Source organism: Myxocyprinus asiaticus, chromosome 1, assembly GCF_019703515.2.
Source record: "Myxocyprinus asiaticus isolate MX2 ecotype Aquarium Trade chromosome 1, UBuf_Myxa_2, whole genome shotgun sequence".
Lineage (NCBI taxonomy): Eukaryota > Metazoa > Chordata > Actinopteri > Cypriniformes > Catostomidae > Myxocyprinus > Myxocyprinus asiaticus.
Window position 1 is genome coordinate 36,260,381 of NC_059344.1, and position 21,008 is coordinate 36,281,388.

General features: G+C 38.1%; 2 protein-coding genes across 5 annotated transcripts in view; one reads left to right on the forward strand and one right to left on the reverse strand.

Moving 5' to 3' along the window:
- LOC127444127 (bromodomain-containing protein 7-like) overlaps positions 1 to 10,962 on the forward strand; it is a 34,467-nt gene extending 23,505 nt beyond the window's left edge. The window contains exons 14-17 of the mRNA XM_051703344.1: positions 223 to 322; positions 6,589 to 6,732; positions 10,493 to 10,636; positions 10,815 to 10,962. Coding sequence (XP_051559304.1) covers positions 223 to 322; positions 6,589 to 6,732; positions 10,493 to 10,636; positions 10,815 to 10,852 — 426 coding nt within the window. The 3' untranslated portion in view covers positions 10,853 to 10,962. The remainder of the gene's footprint in view (positions 1 to 222; positions 323 to 6,588; positions 6,733 to 10,492; positions 10,637 to 10,814) is intronic.
- Positions 10,963 to 12,017: 1,055 nt separating this feature from the next.
- LOC127444080 (adenylate cyclase type 2-like) overlaps positions 12,018 to 21,008 on the reverse strand; it is a 99,230-nt gene continuing 90,239 nt past the window's right edge. For 3 of the 4 annotated variants that reach the window (XM_051703255.1, XM_051703282.1, XM_051703264.1), the window contains 9 exons: positions 20,715 to 20,804; positions 20,362 to 20,540; positions 19,953 to 20,064; positions 19,649 to 19,852; positions 16,552 to 16,698; positions 15,620 to 15,724; positions 15,221 to 15,335; positions 14,347 to 14,471; positions 12,018 to 13,451 (listed from right to left, as the gene is read on the reverse strand). In XM_051703255.1, the coding sequence (XP_051559215.1) occupies positions 13,305 to 13,451; positions 14,347 to 14,471; positions 15,221 to 15,335; positions 15,620 to 15,724; positions 16,552 to 16,698; positions 19,649 to 19,852; positions 19,953 to 20,064; positions 20,362 to 20,540; positions 20,715 to 20,804 (1,224 nt within the window). In that variant the 3' untranslated portion in view covers positions 12,018 to 13,304. The remainder of the gene's footprint in view (positions 13,452 to 14,346; positions 14,472 to 15,220; positions 15,336 to 15,619; positions 15,725 to 16,551; positions 16,699 to 19,648; positions 19,853 to 19,952; positions 20,065 to 20,361; positions 20,541 to 20,714; positions 20,805 to 21,008) is intronic. The other variant, XM_051703273.1, reaches the window with a different exon arrangement.

Here is a 21,008-nt window from a genome sequence, read left to right on the forward strand (position 1 = left end):
ACTAGTTACTGGTGTTAAGTGAATATGACAGGTTTTTGTGCTGAAATACCACGTGCAAATGTGGCGCACCTGTTTAGTGAATTTGCCGAGTGTGTAACATCCGGTTTTCTAAATATCACACACAACATAGCTAGTAGATAAAACTGTTTGGTTGAAGGAAAATAACTTGCATTTTAACTGTTTTATGCCATGGCTCCTTTTACGCTGTGTGTCTTTCTGTAGGTTGTTGGGTCAGAGCCCAGCAGTGGTAATAGCGTGACGGCTCTTAGTTCAGTGTTTGGTTTCAATCTCGACCTGCTTCATGAGAGCTTCGACTCAGAAGGTAAAAGTGTCCTACCATTGAAATGTTTCATTTGAAATATACGGATTGTGTGCTAGAGAATTATCTCACAGCTTTACTCATCCCTTTGTATGCCATTAGTAGGGCTGGGGAAAAAATATAGATTTTCAGATTAATCATGATCTTCTTTTGAACGATCATGATTAAAATCCTAAGATCGAACTTTAGGATTGAACTACTGAACTAAAAAATAGTAAAAAAAAAAACAAAAAAACAACTACCAAGTCGATACTAAAATAAAAAAAATTGTATTTCTGCATTACTGGTGTTGTATCGTATTGTGTTCCCCGTCAGAATCTGTTTCCTCCTAGCCCCGATAGGGTATGGGGTTACGGTTATGGTTAGGGTAGGTAGGGTACGGTAGGGAAGGGTTAGCCTTAGGTTTGTGCATGGGGAACGCATTACGACAGCAGAGAATGTACCGTCAGATACTGTTCCTGTCAGATCCTGTTCCCCACATACAGATCTGCTAGGGGGGGAAACAGATCCTGACGAGGAAACAGAGTTTGACACAACACTGGTAATATGAGCACCGACTTAATCCAGTACCAGCGCGCAATATGACTGACACACAACAGCTTTAAAGTCATTTTGAACACTTGCTCTGTTACTTCTTACACTGAAATGGACAATTAATCAAATCTAAATTTATTAAACCACGAAAGGCTGCAATCTTAGTGTGGAAGAGATGCATACTTTGAATGAATGTATAAATCCGACCACATTGAGAATCATTTAAGACACGTTGTATGAGATGACAGAGCAGAGCACTAATCTATTGTGAACCACACAGCATGTGTAAACTATATATTTATATAATTAAATCACAGCATTTGTGCTTTAATCTCAACTCAACTTTATTTATAAAGCATTTAAAACAACAGAGTTGATCAGAGTGCTTCACAGCAGTGTGAGACTGAGTCAAGACCAGACCAGTGTGAGTCCCACACTGCATGACACACCTACGATAAAATGTGGAACATGCAAACCATAGGCACTCCTCAAATTGATCTGAAAGATCTACATTCCCATAAAAACACCCACAGAAAACAAATGAGGATTCAGATGCACTGCAGAGGTGAATTTTATGTGTGTGAATTTTCCTTTGTTTTCTATGAGCAAACAAATACAAACAAACACTAAGGAACTGAAATCAACTTAACCATCTTTATTAGGGTGACCATACGTCCTCTTTTTCCCAGACATGTCCTCTTTTTCGGACCTTAAAGCATCCAGCCGGGATTTCTAAATTTGTGAAAATGTCCGGGATTCGGCTTTAGTTGCATTATGATGTGCATCTGGTCTAATTCTTCATTGTGTACGCGTGCATATTTGCATTGGTTTAACCCCTCTTTGTAAGTCCCGCCTTCTCGCACACCAATTGGTCGATTATAAGAGGCTTGCAGCAACTATTGGCCAAATTCCTGCCTGTCAATCTCTCCGCGAACACGCGAACCGCTGTTGTGTTCGGCATCAAACAGCTGCTTGACAGTAGCAGCAAATGACAGCTGAGCAGAAACAATGCCCAAACAAAAGTGCAAATTTACAGAAGATTTGCACAAAAAATTCCCATGCTTTTGTCCAGGTCGAGATCCGTGGGAAGCAGAATGTATGACATGTAAAGCTGGCACGTATGTGTCAGTTGCAAATAAAGGTGCAAGTGATTTAGAAAAAGGTGAAAGTTCATCAGGTATATTAACTTTTTGCGACCAGGTAAAATTATCATCACATTGCTTCATTTTCCATGGCCATTCAAAATAATAGTAATAGTAAATGAAGGTACACACATGGCATCAAATATTTTATTTTAGTACATGGACATTCAAAAGAATGTTGGAAATTTTTATTTATTTATATTTATGTTATGCTAATAGAGTGTCTTTTTCACTGTATTAAAGTTTGCATTCATAGTAACACTGTTTTGAACCCTATTATTTACCATATGAAATAGCCAACTCATAAATTATGTACGACTTTTCATGAGATCGGGTTGTGAAAAACCAGTTGTCTTTTCCAATTTGTAGATTTGTTCTTGCACATTAATTCTTGCAACAGCACAGCAAATTACATTTTTATTTATTTATTAATTTACTTTATTTTCCGGAAATAAAGTCGCACCGGGTTAAATTGCGTTGTTGATAGAGAGAAAAACACATAAGTTGCACTGAGAGAGGTTGGATCCAGCAGGCACTAGGACCCAAGATCAGCCGCCCGGTCTCCATTCACCGGTTCAGATGTAAAATGTGCTCCATGAAGATTACAGTACCTCAGAATTTACACATCATATCACATTGTTTTTGGACTTGTTTTAAACAGGAGAATTTGCTTTTAGTCGTATGTAACAGTTTCTCATATTCTTTTTATGTTTCATGAGAGAAACGCAACAAGTAAGCCACATCTATTCATAACATCTGTAACTCCATGCTGTGCACAAATAAACAGCTTTTAGTCTGTGAGTAAAACAGTACACCTGTTGTATTCTGTTCATTCATTCGGTTCACTGACTGAATGTTTTTACTACAAGTGTGATGATGAAGCATCATTTTGTGGGCATGTGAGGAGTTGCGTTTGACAGCAGACAAGAGTTTGTTAGAACAATAATGTTATGATGGACAAAATATTTTAACTGGTTGCATAAAATACTTTGTAATGGAAAATATACTGAATTGGCAACTTTAAAACTCTTCTACCGTCTCTATGCCTTCACTAAAATACCGGGAAAATTTTTTATTTATTTATTTTGAGGAATTTGATAATTTTCCATGGCACACCTGACAATCTTTCATGGCACACTAGTGGGCACAGTGGTTGGGAAACACTTGTTTAGGTAGCCAGATTGTATTACAGAAGATTTGTCTGACATCTCTCAGACAGCCACAGTTTCTTCTCCTGTCTCGCACATTCACTTTCTTGGAATGTGTGTAGTGATGTCCAGTTCGTGAACGAATCATTCTTTTGAACCGGTTCTTTTTAGTGAACGAGTTGAACTAGTTCACCAAATCGGACTGAATCGTTTGAAACAGTTCATGTCTCAAGTCAACACTGATCCACAAGTTACTCTATCGTAACCTGTCTCTCGGATGTGCCTGACATTCCGAATCGAAATGAGCCGATAACTGGGAGTAATATGATCCTAGAACTGGTGATATCTTCTTTTGCCAAATCTTTTTTGCAATGAACCGCTCCAACTAGTTCACAAATCTGACTGAACGCTCGGGTCGCAACAGCTCTCGGGCCAACAGTACAATGAGTTGCTCCTAACAGTAATCGAGTCAGCAGTACACTGAACTGAGAATCACCTCTTTCGGAGGTGTATTTTGTTGAACAACAGAGAGTGTATCAAATAAAACATACTGGAAATATGTTTGACCTGATTGTATTACTGTTTTATCAACTTATGAAGATGATTCAGTCTACAGCTCTCGAGTCAACAGTACACTGATCCGAGGACAGCAGTTCTCGAGTCAACAGTACACTGATCCGAAGACAGCAGCTCTCGCGTCAGCATACATTGAGTCGATCACAGCAGTTTGCGAGTCACCAGTACACTGAACATAATACTGAGAACTGCTGGTCAGTGAGCAGCTGATGAGCATGTGTGAACCGAGGACTTGAATGAGTGGGCGAAACGTTTCAGTCGAGAGATGTAAACAAATTTTACTATAGAGTATTGTGCATGCAGATTATATCTAAAGTTGTGATGAGCTGGATCATGGTTTCTGTAAAATAAAATCTGTGAGTTGATTAAGACTAGTTTATTCACTTTTTATGCTTTAAACATGTGTAGAACATCTGCGTTTGTATATCAGTGTCAGTATTGGGTGCTTTAGGTGCAAAACTTTAATGTAGGTTGTATTGTAAGATCACTGATGACAATAAACACTCTTATTATTATAACTTAATTAAAATGTTATAATCAGCAATATGCCCCTACATGTGGCTTTATTGAATGTGTTTGAGCATGTATTCTACGACGCCGGCGTATTGGCAGTATATATAGTGATGACGTAAATGAACTGGTGAATCGGTTTTTTGAACCAGTTCATTGAAACGAACCGTCCGAAAGAATTGCTTTGCGGAAAAGAATCGGACTTCCCATCACTAAGTGCGTGAAAAAAATTCAAATTAGAAATGAGTCAAGTGAAGCAGGAAGTTTTACATCCAATCACAGTAATGATGTTAACAAATAAATCAGACACTGCACAGGCAATTTAGTGATACTGCAGTTGTGGTCTTGACCGGTCTTGAAATAAAATCCAGAGTCCTCTTTGTCTGAGACTGAGACAAGAGCGAGTAAAAATGCGGTCGATTCTGAGACGAGACCGAGGCCTTCAAAAAGTGGTCTCAAGACCAAGATCGTTCTCGTACTACAACACTGCTTCGCAGTAATACAATTTAAAACATAACATTTCCAAATGACCACAAACACCAGTAATCTAAAATCCAAACACTCCAAAACTGTGTCCTATATTTCATTTGTCAGACTCAAATGGCAGTGTAAAGAGAAGAGATTTCAGACGTGATTTAAATGTGTCACAAACTGTTTACCTTGAAGTAAAGTGAAGATTCAGGCAAAAAATACATGTCATAATAAAAGCATGCTTCAAAATATAAGCTAGAGCCCTGAAATTGAAGAAATTAACTGTATAGTAAAATGTAAGATTCACTGAAAATATGATAATAACTGTAAAATAATAAGATTCACTGATAATAATAACAATTAAGCAATAAATCGCAAGCAAGACTGCTGAATAAAAGTTTTGCAAAAAAAAAAAAATGCAATGACATGTTGAACAGTCTTATTTTGATGATGAAATTATATTAAACTAAAACATTGAATTCTGGAAAATAATAATAACAAAAAGGAAAACATGATTTGGAAAAAAATAAACCAGATTTCAGTAGGGCACTACTTAAAAACACTTAAGCAATGCATCCTTGATTGAGAAACACTGAAGGCAACATGCATTTCTTTTAATTTATTATTTACAATGAAAAGTAACTTTTTAAATAGGCTAAACAGGAGTGTTCAATAGCACGTTGTCATATTAGCATATTTATGCTGTTTTACCGAAATTGGTATCGAGAACCGTGAAATTTCACTGGTGTCGGTACAGACTACTGACATTTATTTTGGTACTGTGACAATACTAAATTGCAGTATGTGACTAAAAATGTCTTTAACTGACATTTAACATGTTATTAACTGGCTGGTAAATGTTTTTTATTTCACTCACCGAGATTAAGTATAGTGGTGAAGAAGTTCAGCACAGAGATCTTTTCACTGCATCAAAGTTTGGTTTGACTCATTCAGTGTAATCTGTCCAAAGATGAGATCCACATAATCCATTTGTAATTGAATAATGTGGGGTTTTTTTTATTTTTATTTTTTATACTTTCTGTTCTTTACATTCAGTTGTTGATCAAAAACAACAAAAAAAGAAAAATGTAATTTTAATCACACATAGCACAGATGCGGTAAAGAAGTCGTACGCCACTCTCGTTAAGCGCTCAACCAAAACACTTCTGTGAGACAGTACCTTTTTAGCACACACACACACACACACACACACACACACACACACATATATATATATATATATATATATATATATATATATATATATATGAGAGAGAGAGATGCTGTTTTGAAACATTTATTGATGAATTACATGGAATTTGTTCATTTTTAAAAAAGCGAAAATGTGACCAATGATGAAAAGCTAATGATAAAATATATATACCTGTATATTTTTTATTTATATTTTCATAATCTACCAAGTTAGAAGGTTCCCCTGTATAATTAACGGCATCAGCTGATAGGATTTCTTTCATATGTGACCATATGGACATTATAACTGAAATATACCCAAATGAATCTGAATCAAATCTGGAAATCTGTATCAATACCCAGCCCTAGTCATTAGACCATTAAGAAAATCACACCCAAAGTTTTTTGTTTTTTAACAAAATATTGTTTGGAGACACATCTTTCACATAAACACTGTTATGTTCAGTCAATTCATTATGATCCTCCTCTCTCAACAGTGGAATGTTACATGCGTCAGGTGAACTAACTGGGGAAATTAATATACTACACTCAATAAGATGTATCTAGCTTTTTTAAATATTGTTTTAAATTAAATAAGTCCTTTCTCCCCTGTTCAGTGTCAGACAGCAGGCATCAACAGACTGATTTATCTCTGTGAAATTCCACTTCCATTCTCCTTTGTCTCTCTCTCTCTCAGAAGCTGAGCATTTCCAGCAGAAGCTGGATGAGACGACCGTGCTGCTGAGGGAGCTACAGAAGGCTCAGAAAGAGAGACTAAGTGCTAAACAGCCACAAAACATCATCTGTTTACTGGCTCCTACTTCTAAAGAACTCCAGCTTGGTATGTAAACATGCATAATACACACATTTCTTAAACATTATCTGCTCACTGGTCCCTACTGCTGAAGAAATCTAGTTAGGGCAGCAATAGGGCCTTTCCCATTGGCGGTACTTTCCCCTGGAACTAGTGCTTTTCGTCGCTTTCGCACCTAAGGAACTAGTACCTCAAAGCTGTTTTAGGGTAAATTTTTAGCTCCTAGTCCAGGGTAGATACTTTTGGGGGCATATTCAGCTTATGCGCCATAGAAACCATCTTGAACATTTTGTCTTTGATCTCCCATCTAGCGTATTCTATATAGATATCTATTGATGTATAAGTGTAATTAGCTAGCGAAGTGGATTTACAGGATATAGAGTTGTCAAAAGTTATCATGAGCATTTTAAAGTATTCAGGGGATGTCACAGCAACGGAAAGCTGAGCGGGGAGAATTTAAAACAAGAGTATTTCATTCACAAATACACAAGATCCTACCTTCAAGCTGTGGATGTACTGATGTGCCTCTGTGCTCATTAAACTCCATGAGAAAACACATAGTCATTAAAAATACCTCGTACGACATCTCTGACCATCTTCTCATGTCATTCACCCATCGTGTTATAGTTAAGGTAAGCAGACTTTTTGAGCGTTAAACCGGAATGGGAGGAGGGGTGCAACTATTAATACACACACATACACATATGAAAGTGTTTGTTTTATTTTATATTCTATTTAAAACTATTTTAATCACATTTAAGCCTCTAAAAAAATGTATGGTGACAAATTAATTTTAAAAAGTACAATTGTAATTTTCTTTAATGTTGAACTTGCATGTGTAATAATATGAGCGGTCACTGTTGGAAATTTCATATCAACTACACATTTTAACTCAAATTATTAACAAGTCGGAACCTAAAAAATTAAGAAGAATTATACATATAACAATTAAACGCTTGTATTATGAAAAAGTGTCTGAATGTGATCTGCCAGGTCCAATTTAACTCTGCAGGTGTCGGAAAAAACGAACATTTAGAGCGACAGAAAAAACACCTCATGAGCATTTTCACGTAATAAAGGGGTTGTGTAGACCCACACCATCAACTTTTGCTGAAAAATAGATTCTGTGCTTCCACACGTAATCCATTTTCATCGACTAATCAGTACACGCTAATACAAACAGGAAGTTAGATGACAGAATTCAGAAGAGCGGAGCGCAGAAAAGGGGCAGGGCTGAATAAGGTGATTGGTCAAAAACGTGCATTGAGAAAGGAGAGGAGCTTCATAGCCATCATTAAAGCCCTGTTCACACTGCCAGTGACACCATCCCATTCATTTTCAAAGAGAGCACAGGGACTTTGGCGACACGAGCTGTCGCGACCGTTGGCGACAGAGATCGCCGCGGGGAGCGACAAGTTGAGAAAATTTCAACTTTATGCAAATGACGAGCGACATTCGTGAGCGACTACCAATTAGAGTTTAGGCAGTGTAGCTCACGTCATCCTTCTCCAGGCAGGGTGAGTGTGAGATACTGGAGTCGACTCAAGTGCAGGCAAGACGGAGAAAGTTTCTGTGAGCGATTTCACTGTTCTATATCATTTGTCTGTAACCACATGTTATAGTTATGTAGTTATGGCCTAATAAAATGATGCGTGGAAAACCGTGTCGGCTTGATATAACGTTCGTCTTGTTTAATGATATGCTGCATTAAGCACTGCTGCAAGTTATATAAAACACTCTCCCCTGCAGAATGTGCATTTTTAGAGACAAAAGAACTGATTCCTTGTTAAATCAGAATGATATCGGCAGTATCATCTGTAATCAGCATTTCAAACGCTACTATGGCCAGTTGTGCAGTCCAACAATAACGTTACAGTGGCGGCAGCAGTAGGAACGCCCACCAGCAGCAGTAGGAACGCCCACCAGCGACACAGATCGCAAAGTCTAGCGACATGCCGCCCGCGGTGTGAACGGGGCTTTTAGTAAACAACAAGCTGCTTGCCTACTACTCAGAGAATTGCGCTAATTGTACAATTCCCTTAACAGAAATAACATATAACAAAGTATCCAAAGAGAATCACCCGTTTCACGCGCGCACGCGCGCGTGTGTGTGTGACTTCATTGGGGGAGACACTTTGAGTTTTCATCGCATCTGTACTGTTACTATACAGAAAATAAAGTGAATTCTGGATTAATACATCGACTTTTTCCTTTGATGACGGATATAAATAATAAGATGTTTATCAAGAATGGGTAATTGAACTTTATTATACACTAGACCATCATGAAATGTAGTTTACATGAGGGAAGTATTGCATGCCTGTTACTGTGTGGTTAACTTGCATCAAGACATTTTTTTTTTTTTAAGTCAATGAATGAATACTTCAGTACAGTAATTTATGTTGAGTATTAAAAGCCTTTATTATAAAAGATCGTGTTGATAAATAGGTTTATAGTGCATTTTCAACATGTTGTCCGCCGAGTTCAGCATGTGCTGTGTGGTTAAAGAGCACTTTCGCCGTTTCGCCTCTCCTCTCTTTCTGGCAGCAGCACGGAGCACCACGTGTACGGCTTACGCGCCCTGTTTAAACTGTAACCTGAAGACACAGGCTGCGTCCAAAAACTGGAAAATGCTGCCTTCGGAGGCTGTATAAGGATGGATGAAGTTAGGATGAAATAAAGCGCTTTATAAACTGTTCAGAGAGTTCCATTCATCCAAAAACAATGTCGTTTAAACCATTAACTGATAAGGCAGCTGCCTACTTTTTTTGATGCAGCCATAGTTTGTATAAAACAGCCCTAAACAAACGAAAGTGTAGCTCTGATCCTGCCGTCCTCCATCGGTGTTGTTGATTTTGTTGTTGTTGCCATTGAAATGTGCATGCAAATAATGTCAGAATAAAAATGGTCGATACTAGATGACGTCACTATGGTGGTTACTTTGGGAATGCGAATGCAACAGGGGAAAAGTCTCCTCGGGTGTTCCGTTCCTCGTAAGAGTTCTCATCTAGAAAGTACTGAGGGAAAAGTACCAAGACTGTAGAATAGCAGTTGCTTTAGTGCTGGGCTGCTGGGTTGAATCCTGGTCAGGACTGGTTTTAGCAGTGCCCGTCTTCTGACCACCAAGATTATTACCATTCCTTGATAAAGTATTTTTGCATATTGATTGGTGTAACTGCAGATTTCACAAGTTGATCATTAGCAGTTATGTGAAAAGTATTGTATTGTGTTTATGTATTGTTATTCAGCTTAAGTGTTGTTGTTTTTTTTTAAAAACAAGCTCATTTGAGGGGCCTGGGTACCTCAGCGAGTATTGACACTGACTACCACCCCTGGAGTCACGAGTTCAAATCCAGGGCGTGCTGAGTGACTCCAGCCAGGTCTCCTAAGCAACCAAATTGGCCCGGTTGCTAGGGAGGGAAGAGTCACATGGGGTAACCTCCTCGTGGTCACTATTATGTGTGGTTCTCGCTCTCGGTGGGGCACATGGTGAGTTGTGTGTGGATGCTGCAGAGAATAGTGTGGGCCTCCACACGCGCTACGTCTCCGCAGTAACGCGCTCAACAAGCCACGTGATGAGATGCGCGGATTAACGGTCTCAGACGCGGAGGCAACTTAGATCCGTCCTCTGCCACCCGGACTGAGGCGAGTCACCACGCCACCACGAGGACTTAAAGCACATTGGGAATTGGGCACTCCAAATTGGGGAGAGAAAAAAAAAAAGCTAATTTGATGTATTTGAGAATAAATCATTGATTCATTGTAACCACCTCCCTCAATTGTGCAGCGGAGAAAGTTTCGGGTAACCTTGCAAAGTTGACCAGTCAGGTGACTCCAGGTGATGTATGCAGTGTGTATGGTATCAGGAAGGCCATGGGTATCTCATTACCTAACGACAATGCAGAGGACACGTTTATTCACCTGACCACAGGTAACAGAAACCCTCTTCAAACTACTCACAATTTATCTTCCCCTCGTTTTAATGCAGTTAGGCTTTGTCTTTCCTTGAGTGGTATCTGTTTAAAATTACTGAACCTTATTCAGGAAACTACTTTATCTAACTATGAACTGACATTATCAAGATTATGAGAGTGTTTTCTATGTTTCAGTGGGAGATATATCTGAACCCATGGAGGGAGTGTGTTGAGATCCCCATCATTGCAGTCTATCGGTTCTTCTTATTCAAAATACCCCTACGATGGTGCTTCTATTTTGCATTTGTTTGCTTTTCATTTATTAAACATCTTTTTTTTTTTTATTTGCCTTTCCAGTTTTTTTTACACAAGAAATTTTTTTTTTACATTAGCAAATCGAAACAGCAATATGTAACTCCTATGTAGCTTTATATAATTTAAACTGTGTCAGTTTTTCTAAACAGCAGGTATTCTGCTGTATATTCTGAGTTATATCAAATGACCCACTGCTGAATTGTAAAGATAATTTGGTGGAAACTGAGATATTTATTGCACAGCATTACCCTGCTGGGTCCTCCCTAAATCAGTTTGTAATGGAGATGGATGCTACAAAAGAAAGGATGCATCTCTCTGATGTACTTTAACCTGATTGTGCTGGCAAATGAGGCACTCAAAAAGCTTTACAGGTATAAGATCTTGTAGGATTGTATAAGAGCTATACAATTATAAGTATGATACCCTTGAGGAGGATTAACATTTCAGTAGTGTCAGTAAACAGCATTTGTAAATGGCCAAATAAAATAAATCGTGAAATTTCTAGATTCAATGTGAGAGAGGTTCATAATGGTGGTTGTGTTCTCAGCAAGATTCTCAAATCCCTTTGTGCTTTGGGAGAATTGAGTAAACCTTAAAGGAAATGAAACCAAGACCACTCAATGTTATTACATACATTGGCTCAGACTTTTTTATATTAAGCCAAACATAAGGCTTTTTATGTTGTTTACAGAGAAAGCATGGGTAATTGTAATCACCCTTCATGTTAGGCAGTGCTAGATTTATATGACATCATTGACAAACATTTGAAAATACCATTTTAAATTAAAAAGTAATGCTCTAAATCAAAGATCCTCAGTAGACAATTTAGACAAAAACATTTTGGTTCCTGTATTTATTTATTTTAATCTCTCATGGCTATTGTAGTAGTGCAACAAATAATATTTTCTTAAAGTGCTAATGAACAAGCTTTTCTGGCTAGTGCCACACTAACATTCTCTGCAAAATGCATCTTACCAAGGTAAGAGAAGTCCAGTGTCCAGAGTGTCTAAATCTTGCCTGGTTCTTGGGTTCGTGTGATAGGTATGAATTCCTCACAACAACCTTGGCCATAGAAAGCATATGTAAAGTGTAAAACGATTTATTCTGAAACAATGCATACAAAATGGAGGAGATTGAAGGCATATTCTTCACAACATTGCAGACGGTACAGAAAGGCACCACATAATCTCAATTACTGGTACATAAATTCAGTCATACTGTAATGTTCACTTAGAGGATGCAAAATCAAGAGGCACATAGGATTATCATAAACAACTGATTTGAACATTTATACCTATGGCTTTGTCAGACGCAAATACAACCCAATCACAAACCACTTTCACTAAGCAGTCTCATTGAACAGAAGCAGACAGTTGAGCAAATCAACTAGCAATAGTGTGACTCAAAACACATGGCATGATGCTGCCGAAATGTGAGTGCAACAAGCAGCAAATTTACAACTTTAGAAGGGAGTGCGCACAGAGCCATTTGGTCAAGATCTGAGAAACAATAGTTAAAGAGATGATTTATTTCAGTTAAATGGAAAAGCAATGCAAGTACATGTTCTGCCATAGTTAAATGTGCTTCAGTAATGTACATTCTTTCCTGTTTATGTAGATAACCATTCTTTAATAATTTTCATCTGTAACAGTATGAAGCTAGGGAAGGCCTCCAACGTCCACATTCTCTAAACGCAAGGGCAACAGCAAATCAACGTGAGAGCCCAGCATGTGAAAATTTGGCTTTGACACACATTGCAGTTGGTTTTAAGGAAAACTCAAAGCATCCACAATTGACAGTTTGATAATAAGTTTCATGATTTCAAATGATTATAGAAATTCTCACATCTGCTCATCTGTGATGGTGGGTTTGTGTGGGTCATGTGTTGGTCCCTCCGCCTGCGAGTCTCAAATGAGAGTGTAAGTCTGAAACCAGCAGACCAGCTCAGTCATCCCAAATCAGTCTAAATCCAAGTGGATCAAGGGCACAATGACTGCAGTACCCAGAGAGTCTAAGAGCAATACTGAGAATGTCCTTTTCCTTCAGTGAACTCAGTTACCCACTGTCTACGTTCTGTTTCCCATAAGAGGATCGCAAAGTTCAGCTTGTGTTTGGGTAAGATACCTACTGTATGTGTGTTGTAAGATGTTGGTCCTCTCAGAGTTTCAGGTCTCAAATGCTGTCAAATCACTTTACCATTTAAGAGTAATAAAGAATGTGCAGTTCTTTAGACATGATCTAAAAAGAAACATATCCAGTAGCAATGAGACATTCTCTAACAAATTAACTAAACAAAAAACAGATCACATTTAGGTCTGTGTGGATGTGTGTATGAATGTGTCAATGGTTCTGAGGACTAAGGCTTCAGTCTCAGCTCAGACCGATGCCCTGCTGTTTGCTGGAATCTGTGCACACAAAGAAGGTTTTGAGTTCTCCTTTCCCCTTCACATTAATCAGGCCACGGCACTCGCATGAGTAACCCAGCTTCTGCAGGACATCTGACGTCTCTTCCGTCACCTGCAACACAAAAGCACGTCACAGCAAATCTGTGCAACAACACAGCAAAAGATAAAACTGTTTAACATTTAGAATTTTAATATGAGCAATCACCTAGCTGTAGAAATAAACTTAAATGGTGATATGAAAGTAAATTGACCAACAAATTTCTATGTTCTTTTCCTAAATATTTGATTTAATATTCAAACACATCCCACAGAATTCCAGTTCTATCACACAAAATGACACCAAACGTGGTATTTGTTGGAGTAGGACTGCACAATAATGATTAAAATAATAATCACTTTTATATTGCTCAAAATTTAAATCATGATTATTAATTTTGAGGAAAAAACATTTATTACAGGGCTGCCTGATTTGGATAATAACAGCAACTGTTGCCACTGCTTCAACATAAAATGATATTAAATAGCAGCACTCAATAAGGTGTTAAAACTATAAACTAGTTAGCGGAGACCGTGTCCTGTTCCTGAATGGTATTTGGCCTTTTATTTGTCACTGCAACTGTGCTTTAAAAGTTAAAATCAGCCGCTTGCACTTGCAAGGTTTTCTGCGATTCCTCATAAGAATGCAAATCTACCGACATTGCGGTGCAATCAAGTTTTTTTTTTTTTAGAGCGGTGATCTTGATGGCCAGGGTCTATGAATTATTGTAATTTGTGTAAAATCCTGGGTTTGCCCCGATCCACCGATCCTGATGGAAATCTAAAGAAACTTTAATCTCCAACAGTCTTTTGTAATCTGGGTTTGTCAGCCCCACACAGAGCTAATTTTAGGCTCAATTGTATCAAAGCGCTAAAGTAATGCTAATGAAGTGCCAACTCTGAGCATTTGTTCGTAAACAGCTTTTTCATCTATAGAGAGGTGCAGTAAGAGAGCAATAAAGCATTCATACCTGTATTTTGCCCAGTTCCCCAGTGCTTTCCATTCGGCTGGCCACGTTCACAGTGTTTCCCCATATGTCATACTGTGGTTTCCTGGCCCCAATCACCCCAGCAATCACTGGGCCATGGTTTATACCTGTACACACACAGTCAATAAACAAACTCTCCAAATCCACACACACAAAGAGGCCACACGTGCACACGTTCTGTCACATTTACATAATATTGGCATTCAAATTCATGCCAAACCAACATCCAGTTACTGTGAATGAACTATTGTTTGCCACTCTGTGTCAGTGAGGCACTTAATGATCCTCATGTTAATTTTGTTTCACAAACATAATTGGCACCCACAAAGCACAAAGTGGTTCCTCTGTGAGTTGCTGCCTCAGAACACCTGGAACAAAAGGACTCCTGGAATGTGTTTTGCCCTCTTTCTAATAAAACCTTTTATAACCGCAGAATGAATGTATTTCTGTCTGTTATTATAATTTTGTCGGATCTCTGCCACAGATGGGTGAAACATTCCCGGACTCTTGAACAAAGTGTTTATGAAGCATTTCATAACAGTGCTTCTTTTATCCCTGATCTGTTGAAAAGGCCTTAGCTCCTTCTTATGAGCTGCATTACTATTTCTGGAATATAACAGATTTAGCAGAGTTGCCCGTTTTCGTATGTCTAAATGACTTTTATAAGACTATTAATTCTAATATTAAACATATCATGTTACATTTGGGGATAAAGCATAATTTCACTCAGAAAAAACATGACAACAAAACATCCAAGCATTAATTCTGATTGGTCAGGTAATGGCTAACAATAATTGAGTAACAATTCAGATTGGTTTAGACTTGTGAGTCTGAAGTGTTTTGCAGTCAGACTTACCCACACGAAGCCTGAATGTGTTGAATGAGTGTCTGTTGATGCCATCAAGCTTGCCAATCAGAGCGATGGCAAACTCCACCATGTTCCCTATCTGTGCATGCTGCCTCTCCCGGTCCTGAGAGCACACAGAACCCACGCAAACAACTCACTAAACCATATACATTGCCATTAATTAGACCATGTGCTATTTTACTTGAAATATATACAAACGATCAGAGCAGCAGTTGCATCTTACAGGTAATCAGAGCTATAGTTGCATTATGTGCACCAAGTATACAGTGCAGCAGTGTCCTCATATCAGTTGTGCACGGTACAGCATAATGCAAGGGTTTATCTTGTAATGTGAGTGGTGTCTTTGCAAACACTATGTGGTGCATTAGTGTTCAGTGTCTGCAGTACCTGGCTGGTCTGCTCAGGAGGTCCACTTAGTCCTGCAGCAGCCATGTACGTGCTGCCAATAGTTTTAATCTTCTCCACACCGCTAAATTTGGGCTTTGACAGCAACTGGAGGTTGAGAATGGAGGGAATGGGGTGAGTGAATGTCTGTGTTTCAGAGCTGTAGCAATCCATTCTTAAATGATGTTATCTTACATTAAATAGTAGACAGAGAGAGGAGAGGGTAATGAGTAGTGGGAGATAGAGAGGAACAGCAGCCATACCACACTGAAACACAACACTAGAACTCACTGAAGTTATGCAAGCGTGGACCTGGTCTGTATTTAAATAGGTAATCGGTTCTCTTTTAGAACTTGTAGGATGCTTTCAACAAAGGTTTGTGTGGGTGTCAATGACAAACAGCAGGACACAAACAAATTTGCTCTAAATGAGACAGAAGCAAGTGCTGTCTGTGGTCATCAAGAAACCCAAGACATTGTTCTCAAAATGGTGGTGAACACCCAATGGTCTCAGCCCAAATCCCTGTTGATTGCTGTTAATCCAAAAGCAGCTCACATCTTCAGCTCTCCATAATAAACAGCTGAAGGGAAATTAGTGTACAGATGCACTTTGACTGCCTCATGTCATCTGATTACACATGAGTGCTAGCTGAGGTGACACCCTTAAATGTAAAAGCTCTTTCATTATTCAGTATTGCCAGAAAAGCACCACTAATATACAACGATTAATCTGTTCATTCAGGGAATGAAGCCCTGTTGACACCTGGTATAAACATCTGTCTTGGGCAAATGACAGCGGGAAGGCGAAAAAGAACAAGCGTGACGAATATGCAGTCACGAAATCAGAGAGCATCTCACGGATCTCCTGAGACAGATGTAAATACCAGGTGTAAACGGGGCATGAGAGGAAACAAACACAAATAAACACACTCGGACCTCATCAAAGTCGGCGATGATCTCATTGAGAAGCCTCAAACACTCCAGTCCTTCTTTGTTGATATCACACTCTGTGTAGAACTCTTTGAAGTCCGGCACAGAGGCAAACATCACACATACACAGTCATAAGACTTATAGTACAGGTCCTGGAGAACAGGGAACATAAACACACCAAGAGTTTTTTTGTGTTTCAAATGCTTTTGTGCCAGAATCATGTTTTCGGATAGGACAGACATGAAAATTTTGTACATAGACTTACAGGTACCACATGCATAAGGTATGTATGATAAATGACAGATGATATGACCCTGAGTGAAAGAGCTGGCAGAGAATGTTCATTAAATTCACTTAATTTTCAAGTCGTAACATAAACCTTAAGGCAGTGTCAATGTCCTGAGACATCTGATTGATTGTCTAACAAAGAAAAACTTTAGCATATTAGAGTTTTAAAGAAGGTAAGAATTTGAAAAAAATTATAAGAAATGTAATAATAATAATAATAATAATAAAAAAATAAAAAAACCTAAAGACAACTTGCATCCATTGACATTTCACTGCTCATGTAAGTCTGCCGTCTCTGTCTCCTTATACTAATATGTGCTATTTTTGTGGCATTTCGGTCAGGAATTAGTGTGTGTGTGTATGTGTGTGTGTGTGTGTGATTGCTCTACAGTGCAGTCTAGAGTCAGCTGGGATTAGAGGTGAATTAGGTTTATGTCATCTCTGGACAGTGAGAATAAAAGATAAGGCTAAACTAATGCATTACTGGATAATACCATGCAGATTAAATCATGTAGAAACAGTTAAACATTATCAACATCTGCATCTCATGATCTGAGCAGGTCAGAGCTGTGCAGATCATATTCTAGCCTTCTTTGTAAAGCATCTCATTTGGACAGGTTCTCCCACAAACAGGTTCTGTTTTGTCTTTAAACTCCTGAGACACGAGTGTGACTGCTGTATGCATTTTCCATTTCACTATTTGATTTGTAACTAGTAGCACCTAATTAAATTATTATTATTATTTTTTTAAATAATACCAAGCTATAGAAAGTCAGATTTTTTTTTCCATCAAACTGTTTGTTTACAGGACTGTTGGGTATTCAATTTTTTGAGACGTAACATATTTTATAGCTGATTTTCTGTTAAGCTGAATAAATTATTCTTATTTAAAAGTATTTAAATTAAAGAAATTCTAAATCTATGTACTGATTATCATTGTCCCATGTCTGCCAAACATGTTGAGTGGTCCAAACATCATCTGCAGCCTAAAACTCAACTTTTGGTTGGATTTTGGAGTGAATGCACTTAGCTGCATAGAAATCTACAGGATTTTCCCTTGCTCCCTTTCTTCCTATTTAGTGAATGACTTAACCTGCAGTGTGCTGTCTGTCTGCACTGCTCTCAGAACAGTTCAAAATGCACCATATTTTCATCCTAACTCTATGTAAATCTTCTAAAAGCAAAATTTTTTAGCTTTTGGATGAATACATTTATTCTTAATGTGAAAATGCATAGTAAATATATAGGAATGCATTTACTAATGTTAATGAATATAACTGTATTGTACAGTGATGATAAAATAAAATAACAAAATGTATATAAAAATGAAACGAAATGACCCACAGATGTGTTCATGTTTAAAATTATTCAAAATAACTAACATCCTTTTTTTTTTTTTTTTTTTTTATTTATTTATTTTTTTTTACTTTTGAGGGAATAATGTCCCAAAATCCACGTATGTGCACATCATGTTTATCAGCATGCTGACGTACGAAAAATGAAATAACTTTTTTAATCATAAAACTTAGAGGTTTCTTACCAGAGGCACTTTTGTTGGCTCTACACCCGTAGAAGCACTTCACGGAAATCGACGCCATACTGTTGTGTCACGTGCCTCAGTGCAACAGAAGTTTAACCCTTAAATAACAGTCTAGAGTGTTGTGAACAGTATTCAGTCAGTTTAAATGAATTTAAATTATGTGTTGAATATAGCTAAGCCAAAATACAATTTCCACGCATGTGGACGCAGGGTCGCACAAGGTTTTAAGACAAACGATCAAAAACTATCCTAACCATTTCTAAATAAAAAAATCTATCAAAATTTAATTCCAAAAAACTGGATTTCATACCTGTTTCTGATCATGGTACTTTCCACTACTTTTTTGTGTGTCTTATAGTCTTTCTGGTCATAAGGTATATTATGCACATGGTAGGGTGGTTATTTCAAAATAATATATTTGTGATCTAGTATTATCTGTATAGTGTATTGCACACTATGATATTAGAATGTATTACAATGCAGATTTTAATTGTACAACGTTAGGAAGATAAGACCTTTCCTATGTGAGCATACTACATAACTCCTTGTCCAGGCTCTTATCCAGGTTATATCTAGACTGGACTACTGCAATGCTCTTCTGGCGGGTCTTACTGCATGTACACTCATCTGCAAATTATCCAAAATGCGGCAGATTTGGTCTTCGATCAAGTTCAGGCATTGATGCTTGCATATAAAACAGCCACTGGCTCAGCAACCCCTATCTAAACTCACTTCAACAACTATGTTCCCTCCAGAAGCCTGCGTTCAGTGAATGAGTGGCGCCTCATTGTACCATCTTATACAGGCACAAAATCACTTTTCCAGATATTTACTTCCACCGTTTGCTGGTGGAATGATCTCTGCAACTCCACTCAAAGAGCCAATTCATTTGCAACTTTTTAAGAAACATCTAAAGACGCATTTCTTTCGTGAGCACTTGACTCAATCATATTAATGCACTGTTTTCTAAAAAAAATAAACTACTCATTCTTTCACTACTGTCTCTCACTTTCCGCTCTGTTTGTACTTCACTGAGCAAATGTGAAAATTTTGTATTGCAGCACTTCTCATATTATTGCCTCCTTAGAATGAATCGCTCACACTGTTTTCCTCAGTTGTCACTTTGGATAAAATTGTCGGCTAGATGAATAAATGTTAATGTAAATGAATGGTAGGTGAATACAACATGACCTTGTGTGGTATTTGATATATGTCTGGTCTTTATGAGGGTGTGATATACAGGCTCATCCCAAGCGTTCCACTCTGGTTCCTACCTTGTATTTCTTGTTTAGTAAAGAGATAGTGGACAGCAGCCCCACCTCATTCTTTTTGTTCTCGCCCACGAAGAGTGCGGCCACATGCGCAGGGAGAACGTTCTCCAAAAGAAGACGGTTCAAGTTTTCGCATAGCTCAACCTCTTCCTTATCAGCCAGATTCTTGTTCTTCAACAGGAAATCCTGACGACAGCAGTACTCATTCTGAGAGTTAGAGGGAGGAAAGAGCACAGGTGGGTGTGTGTTTCTCAGCTCAAGGACTGACAGTATGGTACTGTGTTCTTGTGCAGTATGAGATTCGTACCTGTCGAGATATGAGAAGCATAGTAAAGAGGAAGAGTGTGATGTAGATGCAGCTCATGTATTGTGGGTGCTTCATTAGTCCTGATTTGCGCAGCATCATATCGTCCTCTGCACTGTAACAGGTAAACAACAGAAATGTTTGCCATAATAACCAAAATTCAATGAGTGTCATAGTGTTAAAAAGTTGGTAACCAAATGGTTGTTGGTTTGAATCCCAGAAAAGGTGATCCATGAGCCACTGCCCTTGTGCCCCTGAATAAGGCATTTAACCCCCAGGGGAACTGTCACTGTAATAAATGTACTGCAATTCACTTAGAATAAAATGTACATAAACCACTCCCTAAACAACCCCTAACCAAGTACTTTTTAAGAGTGTGAGTATAAGAAGAAACTTGTGTATGTGTATGTACCAGCTGTGGTTGGCATAGAGAAGGTAATAGTAGCTGCTGAAAAGATCATCCTGAGAGCAGATGATGATGATGTAGTACACAGTAGAAACAATGAAGAGGAAGGCCACCTTCAGCTCCAAACTCACCCTCAAGAACACACCACAGGCAATCAATGCCAATATACAATTATACACGGAGTACTGGAAAGATAAAAACATAAAAATAAAACAATTATAATTTTTTTATGTTTTTACAAAGTTTATAGCAAAGCTACTTTTTTAATAGTAGGGACACAATCACTGATGCATTTTTTTATCTAAACTGTTAACAGGTGTGTGTGTGTGTGTGTGTGCATGCACATGCTTGCAACTCACAGGCAAATACGGAAGGTCATTTTCAAAAGATTCAGGAATGCTGCTGTTATTTTGCAGCAAGTCACATAAATTCCCTGGATTTTTAAAATACTGTGGATTGAATGACAGTTTAATAGACAGAAATGTTAAGACATGAGCCACCTTTTGTAGCAATTTAACAATTGTGAACAAACACACATCTAACAACGTTGTTTGAGAATATGTTGATAGATGTGTGTAATCTGTTGTCAGATGGACATATTAGTGTTACTTTGCATGAAATACTAAAAACAATAATGTGTGTGATGGTGTTTT